This window comes from Saimiri boliviensis, chromosome 4 (assembly GCF_048565385.1).
Source record: "Saimiri boliviensis isolate mSaiBol1 chromosome 4, mSaiBol1.pri, whole genome shotgun sequence".
In the NCBI taxonomy this organism is placed as follows: Eukaryota; Metazoa; Chordata; class Mammalia; order Primates; family Cebidae; genus Saimiri; species Saimiri boliviensis.
This window is the reverse complement of record NC_133452.1, coordinates 19,039,062-19,055,483: the sequence shown is the minus strand read 5'-3', so window position 1 is coordinate 19,055,483 and position 16,422 is coordinate 19,039,062. Positions and strand designations below refer to the sequence as shown.

General features: G+C 44.2%; 1 protein-coding gene across 2 annotated transcripts in view; it reads left to right on the top strand.

Annotated features, from left to right (window-relative positions):
* MTHFD1L (methylenetetrahydrofolate dehydrogenase (NADP+ dependent) 1 like) overlaps window positions 1-16,422 on the top strand; it is a 241,037-nt gene that overhangs the window by 166,038 nt on the left and 58,577 nt on the right. For both annotated transcript variants that reach the window (XM_039467586.2, XM_039467584.2), the window contains exons 25-26: window positions 13,209-13,316; window positions 15,647-15,799. In XM_039467586.2, coding sequence (XP_039323520.1) covers window positions 13,209-13,316; window positions 15,647-15,799 — 261 coding nt within the window. The remainder of the gene's footprint in view (window positions 1-13,208; window positions 13,317-15,646; window positions 15,800-16,422) is intronic.

Below are 16,422 nucleotides of genomic sequence, written 5' to 3'. Positions count from 1 at the left end.
CTTCACCAAGTTGCTATGAGACCCAAATGGAATGTCCCAGAGTAAAATGCTGGAACATAGAAAGCAGGCAATGAAGGCTGGGTGCTGTGGTTCATGCCTGTAATCCCAGCAGAGGCCGAGGTGGGCAGATCACCTGAGGCCAGGAGTTCGAGACCAGACTTGGAAACGTGGTGAAACCCTGTCTCTACTAAAAATACAAAAGCTAGACAGGCGTGGTGGCAGGCACCCGTAGTCCCAGCTATTCAGGAGGCTGAGGCAGGAGGATTGCTTGAACCCGGGAGGCAGAGGTTGCAGTGAGCCAAGATCACACCACTGCACTCCAACCTGGGCAACAGAGTTAGACTCTGTTTCAAAAAAAAGAAGGAAGGGAGTCAATTAATGCTAGCTCCTCCTCTGTCATGTTCACTTTGGAAAGAGGGTGGGCCTCCTGAATTCACCTTCAGGAATTCTCCTCTTACTCAAGGTAACTCTGTCAAACTCCAAGGTTAGTTTCTTTCGCACTGGGTTAAAACCAGGAAATAGAAACCAAGTCTCCTAAAGCACCTACTCAACTAAACTAAGACGTGGGCATTTTTCTTCTCTGAAAATTGGGAGCCCTTAGCGATATCAAAAAGCATCAGTCATTTTTGCAAAGAAGGAGGTATGACCCCGAAAAGTCAGCTTGACATTCTGTCTGTATATTGTTTGTTAGATCAGGATCTAGGTTGAAAATCATCTCTGTATCCTTCCTGTAACCTTGCAAACATTTTGAGGTGTAGCCTGGACAGCAAGACAGGATAGTGTTTGTTTTTATTAAAAGGTCTTTCCTGTTCCTTGCGTGAAGCCTTTCTCTTGATCCCAGTGGGGGCTGGATGAAAGACCGAAACACACCACGAGGACTGCAGTGGAGCCGCGGCCGGCTCTGCTGACTTCTGAACTCTTAACACTCTCACTGCCCATATGGCTAGGGGCGTTTCCTCTTCTGCTGGTCTTTTTTAAGGCAGGATGTTTGCTGTTATTGTTGTTGCTTTTCTGGGTGGTTCTTAAGCAATTGTTTTCTGTCTTGATAATGCCAGCTGGAAGCTACAGCCGTTGTTGGTGGGGTGTGAGAACTGTCCTTAACGCGGACTTGCAGCATTTGCAGCCAGAGCTTCCATATTTAAGGAGACATTTCAAATGCATATCTGTGGATCTATCATGGGGGGTTTCCCATTGTGGTAAAAATCTGCATAACGTAAAATTTCCCCTTTAATCATCTTTACATGTATAGTCTCTGGCGTGAAGTACATTCACATTGAACATACAGGGTTCCGTTAATAGAATCTTAAAACCTAAAATGTAATGATGCACGTCTCTGTTGCCTGTTACATTTTGCAGTAATTAGAAGGAAAAAACACCCTCCATCCGTCCGTTTGGTTGTTCTTGTCCCTGGAAAAGCTGTCTCCCCCTCGGGGCCTTTGACCTCCTGGTTCTCCCTCCCGTCTTCAGCGCACGCAGCCCTTTCTCCAGCGCTCGCCTCTCCTCTCCTTGTGGATTAGAATATTTGGAGTGTTCTGTGGAAAGCTGGCCCTTACATTTTCCAGTCAGCTGTGTATCTCTCGCATAAACCTGCTTCTCCCCTCTGTGCTCGTTAATATTCTGCTTTCTTAATTATGATTGAGGTGTCTTTAAACAGCTGTGTTAGTCCAGTGTGCATGGCTTCAATAGCCTCTCCTTCCCGGGCCTCCTTTCCATGAGTCAACCCCAAATTTCCAGATATCTCCTGCTTTTTTTTTTTTTTTTTTTTTGAGACTGAGTCTTGCTTTGTCACCCAGGCTGGAGTGCATGATCTCAGCTCACTGCAACCTCCACCTCCCAGATTCAGGCGATTCTCCTGCCTCAGCCTCCCAAGTAGCTGGGACTACAGGCGTGTGCCACCACGTCCGGTTTATTTTTGTATTTTTAGTAGAGATGGGGTTTCACTATATTGGCCAGGCTGGTCTCGAACTCCTGACCTCCAGTGATCCGCCCACCTCACCTCCCAAACTGCTGGGATTACAGGTTTGAGCCACTGCACCTGGTCCCAGTTATCTCCTGCTTGACCAGACCTTCTGCAAACACACCTCAGATCTCTCTCAAATCTAGATGCTTCTCCAACATTGGCTTCTAGGTTCTCTATGAAACCTCTGCTGGTCCGCAGTATAAAACCCTAGGTTCTGTATGAAACCTCTCCCAGCCTGCCAGGCCTGGCATTCAGCTGTGTTAGACAATCTCGAGGGATCTGCACCTATCGTGAGCACCGGCCCGACCTTCTCAAAGTATCCGACTCATCCCTGTGTGATTCTGGCAAAGCCTGCCCCAGCTTTCTTTCCTCGATGGTAGAAATAGCACCCGATGAGAAAAAACAGTAGTCTGTATTTATTACACTTGCACATGTCATAAGAATCCCTGTAGTGTCATTGAAAGGCTTTCTTCTAGGCACATAAAATGATTGTCGCTGTGATGGATGTTTCTAGAAATGAATTATTTCATCTAAAATTATGAGAGAAGGTAAGAAGGTAAAATGATGAACTATCAAAATCACACGACACGTTGGCCGGCTGCCTTCTACCACTCGCTCCATCCCTCCCCAGGCTTTTCGACTTAAGTTTAGATCAGATGAGACCGTTGCGGTGGAGAGAGTGTCCACTTTCTCAATCTAAAAGCAAGCTTGTGAGAATATTAAATATGATCACAGGGACAAACATTAAAGGTACCACACGTAATGGACCCCCTCAGAGAAAATACCACTTTAGGGTTTAGGGGGAAAGCAAACAGCACAGATTCCAGTCTCCCCAGTTTCTGAGAGCTTGGGGGTTTGTTTTGAGTAAAGTCCAAGGGCTCCTTGAACATCAACACAACCAGAGTTTCACCTGTTTCCATTCATATCACTCTTATAACACATTGACGTTTCTAAGCCAGGTTGGTAGAAGAAGAATGAGCAGATGCATCATAAGAACACTGTGCCTTGCCAGGCGCGGTGGCTCATGCCTGTAATCTTAGCATTTACGGAGGCCAAGGGAGGAGGATCGCTTGAATATGGGAGTTCGAGACTAACCTGGGTGACATGACAGATCCTATCTCTACTAAGAATATTCTGAAAATTAGACAGGCATAGTGGTGCATGCCCTGTAGTCTGAACTACTCAGGAAGCTGAGGTGGGAGGATTGCTTGAGCCTGGGAAGCAGAGGTTGCAGTGAACCAAGATCACATCACTGCTGTACTCTAGCCTGAGCAACAGAGCCAACGCTACCTGAAAAACAGGCCAGGCATAGTGGCTCACACCTGTAATCTGAACACTTTGAGAGGCCAAGGCAGGCTGATCATTTGAGGTCAAGAGTTGCAGACCAGCCTGGCCAACATGGCAAAACCTCATCTATATTAAAAATAAAAAAATTGGCCGGGAGCAGTGGCTCACGCCTGTAATCCCAGCACTTTGGGAGGCCGAGGTTGGTGGATCACGAGGTCAAGAGATCGAGACCATCCTGGTCAACATGGTGAAACCCCGTTTCTACTAAAAATACAAAAAATTAGCTGGGCGTGGTGGTGTGTACCTGAAATCCCAGTTACTCAGGAGGCTGAGGCAGGAGAATTGCCTGAACCCAGGAGGCAGAGGTTGTGGTGAGCCAAGATGGCCCCATTGCACTCCAGCCTGGGGAACAAGAGCGAAACTCCATCTCAAAAAAAAAAAAAAAATACAAAAATTGTCCAGGCACGATGGATCACAAGATCAGGAGTTTGAGACCACCCTGGCCAATATAGTGAAACACTGCCTCCACTAATAATACAAAAATTAGCTGGGTGTGGTGGCCCATGCCTGTAGTCTCAGCTACTTGGGAGGCTGAGGCAGGAGAATCGCTTGAACCTGAGAGGCGGAGGATGTCGTGAGCCAAGATTGCACTACTGCACTCCAGCCTGGGTGACAGAGCGGGACTCGGTCTCCCAAAAAAAAAAAAAAATTAGCTGGGCATGATGGTGCATGCCTGTCATTCCAGCTACTCTGGAGCCTAAGTCATGAGAATCACTTGAACCCAGGAGGCGGAGGTTACAGTGAGCCAAGAACATGCCACTGTACATGAGACTAGGTGACAGAATAAGACTCTGTTTCAAAATTAAAAAAAAAGAAAAACTGTACGTGTTAGTGGGCCAAGCAGAGTGCTGGAACCAGTCGGCCCTTTCCACTCTTTTGGGTGAGACAAGATCTTTAAAATCACTTATTCCCGCTGAGCATGGTGTCTCACGCCTGTAATCCTAGCACTTTGGGAGACTGAGGTGGGTGGATCACGAGGTTGGGAGTTCAAGACCAGCCTGGCCAATATGGTGCAACCCGGTCTTTATTAAAATACAAAAATTAGCTGGGCATGGTGGTATATGCCTGTAGTCCCAGCTACTTGGGAGGCTGAGGCAAAAGAATTGTCTGAACCTGGGAGGCAGAGATTGCAGTGAGCTGAGACTGCACCACTGCAAGCTAGCCTGGGTGATAGAGCGAGCCTCCATCTCAGGAAAAAAAAAAAATCGCTTATTCCCATATCTTCTGTTCTTTTGGCCTTGCTACACTATTCTATTTGAGAGTAATAAAAGATTGCCCATGTGGATTTCTTACTATTCATATGGAAAAATGCAGCTTTCCTAGCAGTGAACGTTTCTTCCATTTCCCAGAGTCCAGTTATCCTCCCTGTGCCCCTGGTTTGCTGTAGGAGGATGAGACTCCTTACATGTACACATCTTCAGAGTGAACCTGTTGCCCAGGGCTAGCAAGCCCACAGGGCTCCATGCGCACTGAGCAGGCTCGTGGATGTCGGCACGTAGCTCAGATGTGCTGGTTTCCAGCCAAGGACATGCTTTGTGTCAATGATACAGGAGCCTGTTGTTCTCAGTAACAAGGGCAGAGCTGCTCCCAGGACTCCAGGTGGTATTGGTAATGCAAGCCCTTGCGCCTAGTGTGGTGTGGTCAGTATAAATTAATATCGACAGCTGCCTGTTGTACTTGAATTTGAAGTACAGGAAAGGCTCCTTGCCAAACTGTATTTGTAGATCATTTAAAATTTATGCTTCATTTAAAATACAAAATGCGAATGGAAATAATTACTGTGTATCCGGAAATGTCTATTCAACTTACTAGTTTATTAATTGTTCCTGTTCTTTACATGTTTTACGGGCCTTGGAATACTCTTTGCCGATATCACAGCATAGGAAGATTTAACCCGTGTGAATTCAACTCTGTGGCCTTGGGGAAAGAAAAGAACAATGTATTTTTCATTCATTGTGGCCCTCGATGCATGCCAACGACTTCAATGCGTGCAGGGCTGAAGAAACAGCAGTGTGCTCCAACACTCAGCAGCAGCGGGGCCTCATTAAGAGATGCTAGGGTCTTGACAGTGGAGTATTATGCAGTGTTTCATGGGTCTTCTGAAAGATTTTTCAGGGTTGCTGACTTTAGAAGTTGGTCTCTGAGTAAGATGAGACATCACTACGTTACAAAGCCTTCATGGATCTTTCTAACACTTCATTTTTAAACTTTTGTTCCATTTCATTTTATTTTGTCCATTGTTAGTCACCAAAAAAAATTATTACTTTTAATAATACAAATATTATTATTTTAAAAATATTATTACAAAAAATATAATAATATCATTATTACTTTTCGTAGTTTTGTTCTTATTGCCCAGGCTGGAGTGCAATTGTGCGATCTCAGCTCATTGCAACCTCCACCTCCCAGGTTCAAGTGATTCTCCTCCCTCAGCCTCCCGAGTAGCTGGGATTACAGGCATGCACCACCACACTCAGGTAATTTTGTATTTTTTGTAGACAGGGATTTGATTGCATTGGTCAGACTGGTCTGGAACTCCCAACCTCAGTTGATCCGCCTCAGCCTCCCAAAGTGCTGGGGTTACAGGCATGAGCCACCACGCCTGGTACCAAAAAATTATTTTAAGATGTACCTGCTTTTCTAGCATATACAGATCAGTTTTATTCCACTAAAAAGCAGGACTTAAATAATTTAATTGTAGAATCCCAGTGGGTATTTCCAGTGCCTGTCCAAGAAGGATATACTGTCTACCTTGGAGTGACTCAGCTTCTGGGATCCAGTTCACCACACTGACAAATGGAATTTCATAAAGCATGAAGGTCACCAAATCCTCTTCTGTTCCTCCATGGTGTCACCAGTAGTGTTTATGTTGTGCCTGCTCTGTGTGACAGATTGTGCCACCAATATCACCATTGCTCACTGTTGTTTTCTGGACCCATACTGCCCAGTATCCCACGTGGCTAAGATTGACAGTTCAGTTTCTGTGTTGCTCCAGTCACATTTCCAATACTTCTAACAGCCACACAAGGCAAGCGAACACACAATACAATACATCTTCCGTTGTGGCAGAAAGTGGCAGTGGACAGCCCTGTTCTAGAGTATTTCTGTTTCATATCTATTTAGGAATTAATGTACAGTAGAGGAGGGTTACATTTTTGTTGAATATGAAGATTTAATGTAATTTTAGTTCAAAATTGGCCAAAGATACAAGTATAGACACCAGGCTTTTGAAGTAACTAATATGTTAAGCAGCTGTGCATGATACAGACAGAATATTCACTGTGTATTCACTGTACTCAGCCCTGAGTTTGACACCATGTCACCTTGGCGTCTGCCTTTCTTTCCCTTCTTTGCCTGTTGAGATTTTTCCTGTCCTTTCTTTAATGCACTAATCCACTCTTTCAACTCTGTTCCTTTTCTTTTTTCTTTCTTTTTTTTTTTTCTTTTTTTGAGGTGCAGTCTCACACTGTCACCCAGGCTGGAGTGCAGTGGTACAATCTCGGCTCACTGCAACCTCCACCTCCCAAGTTCAAGCAATTCTTCTGCCTCAGCCTCCCAAGTAGCTGGGATTATAGGTGACCGCCACCACACCCAGCTAATTTTTTATAGAGATGGGGGTTTCACCATGTTGGCCAGGCTGGTTTTGAACTTCTGACCTCGTGTTCCACGCACCTCGGCCTCCCAAAGTGCTGGGATTCAGGCGTGAGCCACCGCGCTTGGACTATTTCAGCTCTTTTTCAATGTCTTACCAGCTTTTGCTGATTTTGAGGCCTCCCTCTGCAATCTGTGATCTCTTGACTTTAATAGTAATGTTTATGTGGTCTTAACTCCACACTCTATTCTGTCAGACTTGTTTATTGTGACTCATTGTCCCCAATCCATCAGAAGGTCTGAGTACACAAAGTCCCTACACAAAGTCCCTGAAGCTCTACAGTCAACACCCTGACGTCTTGAAAGGACTTGCCATAGGTGGGTATTTGGTCATTTAGCAGATGCCCATGGGATCTTACTTTGTGCAAGCCTCTCTCCGAGGTATAATGTGGCAAGTCAATATATTAGTCAATATTTACAGAACCAAGAGAAAGCCAGCGATGATTAACGCATAAACAGTCGTAAACTGTTTGGCCATTTTGTTTATAAAAGCTATCATTTACCACAGAGAAGTACGAGTGAATATCAAGTTCAGATCAAGACGTTTGGGCTGAGCTTGGCTTTTTCTTTTTTCTTTCAAGAGTACACTTCTTCCCCAAATCAAGCAGAGTAGCCCTAGGCAGTTCCTTACCTGCTGGCATAACATAGAAAGATAGTACGCAAGGGGAGGACCCTTTCGGGGCAGAGCTTAGTATTTACACTAAACCCAAAAGATATGTCAACTGAGATATTTTTATTTCCTTATTTGTACTTGTGAGTGAGAAACAAAAACTGTAGCAGGAGTCACAAGAGTCCTTTGGCCATGGGCTTTGTGGCTGTGAGGTGAAGCCCTTTATTCAGCATGTGGCTGCAGGACTGTAGCTCAGGCTGTAGATAGTGCATTCTCTTCGGGCCCCAGGAAACAGTATCATACCTGTGGAAGCCAGCAGAATGCACCTTCATCTCCTCCGGTGGTGGCGAGACTGAGGCTGGGCAGCTGTGGGCTGGTTAGATAGCAGTGCTGCTGAGAAGCACGCAGCCCTGGCACCGAGGTTGAGGCAGGGAAGCAAGGCCGCCCCGTTGGGATTTACTGCTGGCCTCTCAATACCATCACGTGTGGGTGGGCACAATTGCCCTACAGGAAGTAAACCACAACTACTCAGCTCATGCAGTCAGCCTGGCACCTCCTTGAAATTCCCAAAACACTTAACAATAAACATTGATTGGAAAGGAAGATAGTTTAGTTATTAACAAAAAAATATGTATGTTGCTTCTTGCCCAAAAGAATTGAAAGCAGGGACTCAAGCAGGTCCCTGTGCACCCCTGTTCATGCAGCACTGTTCTCAGTAGCTGAAAGGTGGGAACCCCCTTGTCTGTCAGCAGGGATAAGCTAAATGTGGCACACACATACCATGGAATATTATTCAGCCCTGGGAAGGGCACCTGGTATCACGTGGATGAACCTGGAGGACATTATGCTAGATGAAATATGCCAGACGCAAAAGGACCGACACTATGTGATTCCGCTTATAGGGGTCTGTAGAGCAGTCAGATTTGTAGATGGAAAGTAGAATGGTGGTTGTCAGGGCCTGAGGGGAGGAGCATGGACGATTCCTGCTTAATGGGTAGAGTTTCGGTTTTGCTAAATACCGAGAGTTCTCGAGGTTGGTTGCACGCCACTTGAAATGGACTTAACACTACTGAATTGTACACTTGGAAATGGTTAAAATGGTAAATCAGGCCAGGCATTGTAGCTTACGGCTATAAACCCAGCATTTTGTGAGTCTGAGCTAGGCACATCGCATGAGTTCAGGAGTTCAAGATCAGCCTGGGCAACATAGCAAGACCTGCATCTCACAAAAATTTTGGAAATTAGCTGGTGGCATGCACCTGTAGTCCTAGCTATGCAGTATGCTGAGCTAGGAGGATCACTTGAGCCCAGGAGGTTGAGGCAGCAGTGAGCTGTGATCACAGTACTGAACTCCGGAATGAGACTCTGGGTCACAAAAAAGAAAAGAAGATGGTAAATTACATGCTATGTGTATTTTACCAAAATTAAAGTTCTTAAAAATAGATATTTCAGGCCAGTCACAGTGGGTCATGCCAGTAATCCCAGCACTTTGGGAGGCCGAGGCAGGCGGTTCACCTGAGTTCAGGAGTTCAGACCAGACTGACCAACATGGTGAAACCCCGCCTCTATTAAAAATACAAAGTGAGCCAGGCGTGGTGGCTCATGTCTCTATTCCCAGCTATTTGGGAGGCTAAGGCAGGAGAATCACTTGAACCAGGAGGCGGAGGTTGCAGCAGTGAGCCAAGATCTCGCCATTGCACTCCAGAGTGACAGAGCAAGACTCCTCAAAATAAAAAAGGTTGCTCCTTGCAAGGCATTGGCCGACCAGCAACGGAGCTCTTGTCAGTTTCAGCACAGCGTTGGGAGCAAGCACCTGGGTGCGTAGGCTGCTCATGATCTAACATTCATGGAAAAAGTCGTCACCGCTGTTACCTGCAGCACCTCAACACCTGAATTTTCTTATCATCCCGTGTGACTATTGAACCACGTGGAACCCACGTTTAGTCAATAGGCAATACAGAAATACTCATTTGTTCAACTGTATGTTGAGGGCCTTGTATATATTCCAGGGGCTGTCTTATATCTTGCCTCTAGGTAAATAAGAGGTGGTCCTGCGCCTCAAAGAGTTTAGCAGCCATTCTTTATTCTTCAGCTAATATGAGCAGTGAGTCTTTTACATTAGAAGTTACCCATGCTGGGTACGCCTGTAATCCCAGCAACTCGGGTGGTCAATGCGAGAAAGTCACTGGAGGCCAGGAGTTTGAGACCAGTCTGGGCAACATGGTGAGACCCCATCTCTACCAAAAACTAAAAAAAGAAGAAATTACCCTTAAATTTCTCTCTCTAACCCAGCCTCAACTTTGCATTCAGGCAGTAACCCTTTGTACAATGTTCCCGGTACCACATACCTCCTTATACAGAACCCTCTGGGCAAGGACAGTGCTGAGTGAGAGAGCTCTGTTATTGTAAGTCTTCCTTAAACACTGCACTCAAAACTACTTCCTTCTAACTTTTGTCCCTTGGTTCATATTCTGCCCTCCTTTCGATTTGTTACGTGGCGTGGTTTACAAAAGGCCTCTTGCCCTCCAAGAGATTTCAGTGTCTGTGGTGCTGCTGAGTCTCCTGTGACAGTCCCTACTCGGGCTCCATTCATACACCCCAAGATTGCATGAGTTTTGACTGGCAGCCACTCAGTCAGGCCCCAGTGAATCCTTGTCCTCTGAAGTTGCAGGTAGGAGCAACTAGGTGTCCGAGAAGAGGATGCTCACATGTGCCTAAGGGTCATCCCTGAAGGCTTTGTGGAGGAGGTGGCCTTGGGGATAGAGCTTAGAGAGCTCAGAGAGTTTTAACAAAGGTTGGTCTTTGAAGATTAATAATCTTTTGGCTTAATAAATATTTGCATATATCTTCTCCCAGTCTGTCTCTCGTTTTTTGACCTTGCTTGTAAGATCTTCTCTTAAAACAATTTTAAATTGTGCTGTAGTGGAATCTATACATCATTTCCTTTATGGGTTATTCTGCCGTTACCTCATTTAAGAAATCCTTTTCTACTTGAGGATAATAGCGTTCCCACTGTTTTCTTCCAATATTATAGTTATAATTTTCAAGTTTATGCCTTTGTTCTATATTGGGTTTATTTGGAGGCCTGGTATGTGGTAGGAATCTAATTTCATTTCCCTCCAGCCAGAAGTCAGATGGTAGTCAGCCTTTCTCTGTTGGTTCGTGTCACCTCTATTACATTCTATCCTGCACATGCTGAGGTATCTTTGTGGGTCTTTCTTCTTTTTCCATTGTCTATACTCATGGAATTTATTAGCATAGGTTTGTGGTATGATTGATAGCTAGTAGAAGAGTCCTCTTTCTTTGTTCTTTTGGTTTTATTTTTAAAGTTATCTGACTATTTATGCCATGGCGCTGTGTTAGTTCACTGTCAAGTTGCTATAAAGAAATTCCCGAGACTAGTTCATACATGAGGAAAGGTAGTTTATTATGGCTCATGGTTTTCAAGGCTGTAGAGGCATGGCACCGGCATCTGCTGGGCTTCTGGTGAGGGCGCAGGAAGCTTCCACTCAGGGCAGAAGGGGAAAGGGAAGCCGGTGCATTACCTGGCAAGAGGAGGAGCTAGAGAGGGAGTGGGAAGTGCCACACTCTTTTAAACAAGCAGATCTCTCGAGAACTCAGAATGAGAACTCATTATCATGAGGACAGCATCAAGCCATTCATGAGGGATCTGCCCCCATGACCCAAACACCTCCCACCAGGTCCCCCCTCCAACATTGTAGATTACATAGCACCGTTAAGATTTGGAGGGGACTAACATCCAAATGAGATCAACCCTTTGTTGTAACATTTAGAGCTAGTTGGCCAAGTAACCAAAAATGATCTCGGGATTTTTATTGGAATTGCATTGAACTGAGTAAGTTTCAGAGAAGTGATGTCTGTGCAGTATTAAGTCTCCTCATCCACGAGCAAATTATTTTTCTCCATTGACTCAGACTCTTTTTATGTCCCTCAGTGAAAGGTTATAAGGCTTGCACCTTCACTTCTTTTTTATTTGTTGCAATATCCAATATTTAAGTTCCAGACCACAGAACAAGTCTACAGTAATAAAAACTGTAGTAATGGAAAACAGGTTTTGAAGCAGTTTTGGGGGAAGAGTATGCTAGCTTTTATTTATTTTCTCTTGTTAGGTAACTCTTATATCAACAGTATTTTATACAAATGTGACACTTGATGTTGCCAAGCAGTCCTTGAGGCACACTACAGGAGACTTCTGCCCCTTGGTTAACATCTGTTCTAACAGCATTTGGTTTAGCAGTTGTTCACTAAATAGTGAATCCAGTGATTGCCTCATGCATGTGCTTATTTGTTTATTTATTTTGAGACAGTCTTGCTCTGTCACCCAGGCCTGGAGTGCAGTGGTGCAATCTCGGCTCACTGCAACCTCCACGTCTCAGGATCAAGCTATTCTCTTGCCTCAGCCTCCCACAGACATGTGCCACCATGCCCGGCTAATGTTTATAGTTTTAGTAGAGACGTCGTTTCACCATATTTCCCAGGCTGGTCTTGAACACCTGACCTCTAGTGATCCACCCACCTCAGCCTCCCAAAGTGCTGGGATTACAGGCATGAGCCACTGCACCTGGCCACATAGGCATTTCTACCCACAGAAAAATTATGGAAAATTTTGCCAAATGTGTTTCTTAAATTTAGAATGACTTTATCTGTGGAATATTCCTTTCCTAATGAATCATTCTTGTTTCTGAAGATCCCTTGCCATATGCTACCAGCAGTCTGTGTCCAGGTTTTCAGTCTAACATTATGGAAATCATCCCCCCCAACACACTTATTTGCCTATATCTAGTCTTCTCATGTTTCTTCCATGCCACGTGATTTCTCATAATTTGCTAAAGTGACAGTAGGTTCAGCCTCTGATTTTCCGATATAGTGTTTGATCACATCAGCGTTTATGTTAAAATCTCAGTCCGTTACTGCTCACGAAAAACATACTTGTTTTTTAGTATTTCTGATATACTCCTGTCCTGACATATATGATTATTAAAAAACTACAGTAAACAGGCCAGGCGTGATGGCTCATGCCTGTAATCCCAGCACTTTGGGAGGCCGAGATGGGCAGGTTCTTGAGCACAGAAGTTCAAGACCAGCCTGAGCAACATGATGAAACCCAGTCTCTACAAAAAATGCAAAAAAAAAAAAAAAAAAACAGCTTGGTGTGGTCGTCGTGAACCCCTGTAGTCCCAGCTACTGAGGAGGCTGTGATGGGAGGATCACTTGAGCCTGAGGGGATGAGGCTGCAGTGAGCTGAGATCATGCCACTGCACTACAGCCTAGGCGACAGAGTGATACTCTGTCTCAAAAAAAAGAAAGAAAGAAATTATAGTAAACTACATTTTTTTAAAATGCTGCAATGGATAAAAATGGTTACAACTAGATAAGCAGCCTCTAAATTGCCTGAATACCTAAGGCTTGTTTGCTAGTTGACATCTGATCTGTTTCTGACACTGACAATTTCAGTGCTTTAAAAGGAAAAAAGAGGGTTTGCTAGGAATTCTGCAGTCGCTGAAGGGGTATCCTGATAGGGAATTTTAAGCAATTACAGAAAGTCTCTTTAAACTTTAAAAAAAAATCTTTAACCATGATTAAACTTACACAGTTTTATTATCATTTGTGTTTCTCCAGCTTCCAATTGTGGAAAAGATAAGAACCATTGCCCAGGCTGTCTATGGAGCCAAAGATATCGAACTCTCTCCTGAGGCACAAACCAAAATAGATCGTTACACTCAACAGGTAAAAGTTGTACTTTTAGCGGGGGGGAACCCACCGTAGGCTCTCATAATACTCAGCTTGACTTGAGGATTTGTACGTCTCACTAGCACTCACCTTTGCTTAATCTATTTTATGGTTAACAAAGATTAAAGTAGTATCCTCGGGTAGAGTGTAGATTATATTTAGAACTTTATGGTGAGGCATATATCCTCCAATCTATGCATCATTGACTTCTGTGACTATAAATGTGTCTGATATGGGTGGTATCTCTGTTTGTACGTGATGTGTGATCTTTCTTCCCTCCCACTCAGCCCAAAACGTTGAAACTGTCCTTTGGAGTACAGCTGCAGAGTCAGATTTAGATGACTTGCAATGCTTCCCTTTCCTTGCAGGCCTCTGACTACCTTAAAAAATGCTAGCATGGTGCCAGGGTCGGCAAACAGGAGCGCAGCCTGTAAAGATGGCAGTGTTTGGTGTTCTTCTTACGCAAGCGGTTTGTTGGCTTTTTACTGAGCTTGCGCATTGAGGTTGAAGGCTTTATCATCTTCTACCTCTAGCCACTGAGGCAAGTAGGCAAGCAGCTGAGAAGGTGGCTGTGATCTGACAGCATGTGTCGCCATCTAGACCAATGGCAGTCACAATCAATCAACTCCATTCCAGGAGGCTCAGCCACCTTCACCAAAAGGACTGTATGCCTCGAGTGTCCCGCCTACTTTGGTGTAATCAGTCAGAACACGTTAAGAGCCTGCTGGCTAGAGAAATTCATGATTGGTAGTGTTGGCCTTTTCTTTAAAAAAATTCCCCAACTCCTTATGCTTTTTTGTAAACCAATTTGAAATGTTGTTACATGCTACCATTACCAGCCAGGGTATTTATTCTCCTAGGTTTGTTAAAATAGTCAGCAACTGAGACAACTCTAAATTCTTAGAATTTTCCCTGTATGTTCTTGGCTTATCCTTTACAAAAAGGATTCCCAAGCGCTGCTCTGTGCACTGGCATTGTGGCGTTCATTCATGTGCAATGAACCAAGTAAAATCAGGTCATTCTCATGAGGTTAGTTTGGTTTTTTTCTTTTCCCCGTGAGTTTTTAGTAATGAAATTTAAGGCTGTCATTTAATACGTCCTTTCTCCTTTCAGTGTTATATGTTATTTCCTTTATGGAGTAATCTGGTGATAGTATATGGCATATTGGTTGGTTTTTGTTTGTTTCTTTTTAACATGCCTACTGACAAAATTTTTACGTTAGCAAACATATATTGATTCATTGAAAGTATTTCAATATTTAACCATGTCTGAAATTCAGAATTCTGGCACCATTTCTGAAAGGCAGCTGTGATTGTCCTCTAGCAAAGTTCTCATCAGCATAGGAGGTGGAGATTTCAAAAAGAAAATGGTCACAAGCCCACACCCTCCCTGAGTTGTTAAGACTCTAAGATAGTTTTAAGCTATATCTTAGGAAAATTTGACCTGGGTTACTCTGAAGATTGCATTCCTTTTATGTCTATCAAGGAACTAGTCCTTAAAAGTTGTGTCAATTGGGCACGTTGCTTATGCCTATAATCCCAGCACTTTGGGAGGCTGAGGCAGGAGGATCACTTGAAGCCAGGAGTTTGAGACCACGCTGGGCAACATCGCAAAACTCTCATCTCTATTTTTATTTTTTAAAACAGTTAGTGTCAAGTACGTGGTTGTAATGCATTAGCAAAGCCTCTAAAAGAACATTATGTGCCATTTAATCAGAACCAGGCTTCAAGGACACTGTCCTTTTTGTGAGACACCACACGTGACTTCCTGCTCTTTCACCTTTGGAACTCTGGGTCAGACATAGACTTTGGTCCTTAAAAACAAGAAGCTTAAATAGTGACCTCATCTTAGTTCTTATAATGTAATCACACATCAAATAGCCATGATTCATAAACCAACACAAAGGGGCCCTTTGCTTCCTGACCGACTGCAAGAACGAGTGAACATGACTAGAAGCCTCGCCTCTCTCCAGACTACCTTGCTGGGTCTTGGATATTAATAGTCTTGGAAAGTGGTTTCTACAGCTGCTGCATTGCCTGAAAATAGCCACGCTTTCCCCAAACATGCACATAACACTGCCTTCTCTTAAGGAGAACCTCAAGAATAAACAGTAGTCGCCCTTGACCTGCTAAACAGTGATCGCACAGAGATGAGTTTTTATCCTCACCTTCTTGCTTGTTCAGTGAACAAGGAGTAGTAACAAGCAGCTCCTGCGTGTGCCCCGATCTGAGCCGGCATACCATTGCTGCTGAGACTGTGTAAAGCGCAAATTGAAAAACACAGGAGACTAACATACCAGTGAACACATTTTCTTTCCTTTCTTACAGGGTTTTGGAAATTTGCCCATCTGCATGGCAAAGACCCACCTTTCTCTGTCTCACCAACCTGACAAAAAAGGTGTGCCAAGAGACTTCATCTTACCCATCAGTGATGTCCGAGCCAGCATAGGCGCTGGGTTCATTTACCCTTTGGTCGGAACGGTGAGTGAGTCACATTTTCCAAAAACCCTCCCCATTCCGCATTGCTGTGTTTCCTCAAATCATTATGCTCCACTTACTCTTTAAAAATCATGTGTTAGGGAGGATTCGGGTGTAATTAATAGCACAGTATTTGCTGTTTTTTTAAACACTCTGTCTCACCTACCTTTGCCATTGTAGTTTGGATTTTTCTTTTCATAGATCGTGTGTTCAGGATCCTTAGAGTCATAATATTAATTTCCTTCCTAAGGCAAATAAGAACATCACTTGGGAGAATTCAGTCTGTTATTGAAATGGTAGCGTGGCTTAGGACAGTGGTTGTCAGCCTTTATCACACATGGCGTTCAAAATGCTGTGGTACCATGGAGTTGACTGCTCATGCCAGGCAGGATCAACCCAGTCACCCCAAGGGGTGGGGAAAGCAGTCCTCACTCTCTCCCACTTCCCCAGCACATCAGGTGGGAAGGTCTGACTTAGGAAATCAGCAGATCACATGAGTTCTCATTTTCGGTGTTGTTGTGATGGGATTGCATTGCTGTTGGATGATTATTCTGTTATTTTGTGTTATCTGTGGGAGTAAAGGAGATGAGCAGAGAAATAAAAGCTTATCAAAGTGCTTAAAATCC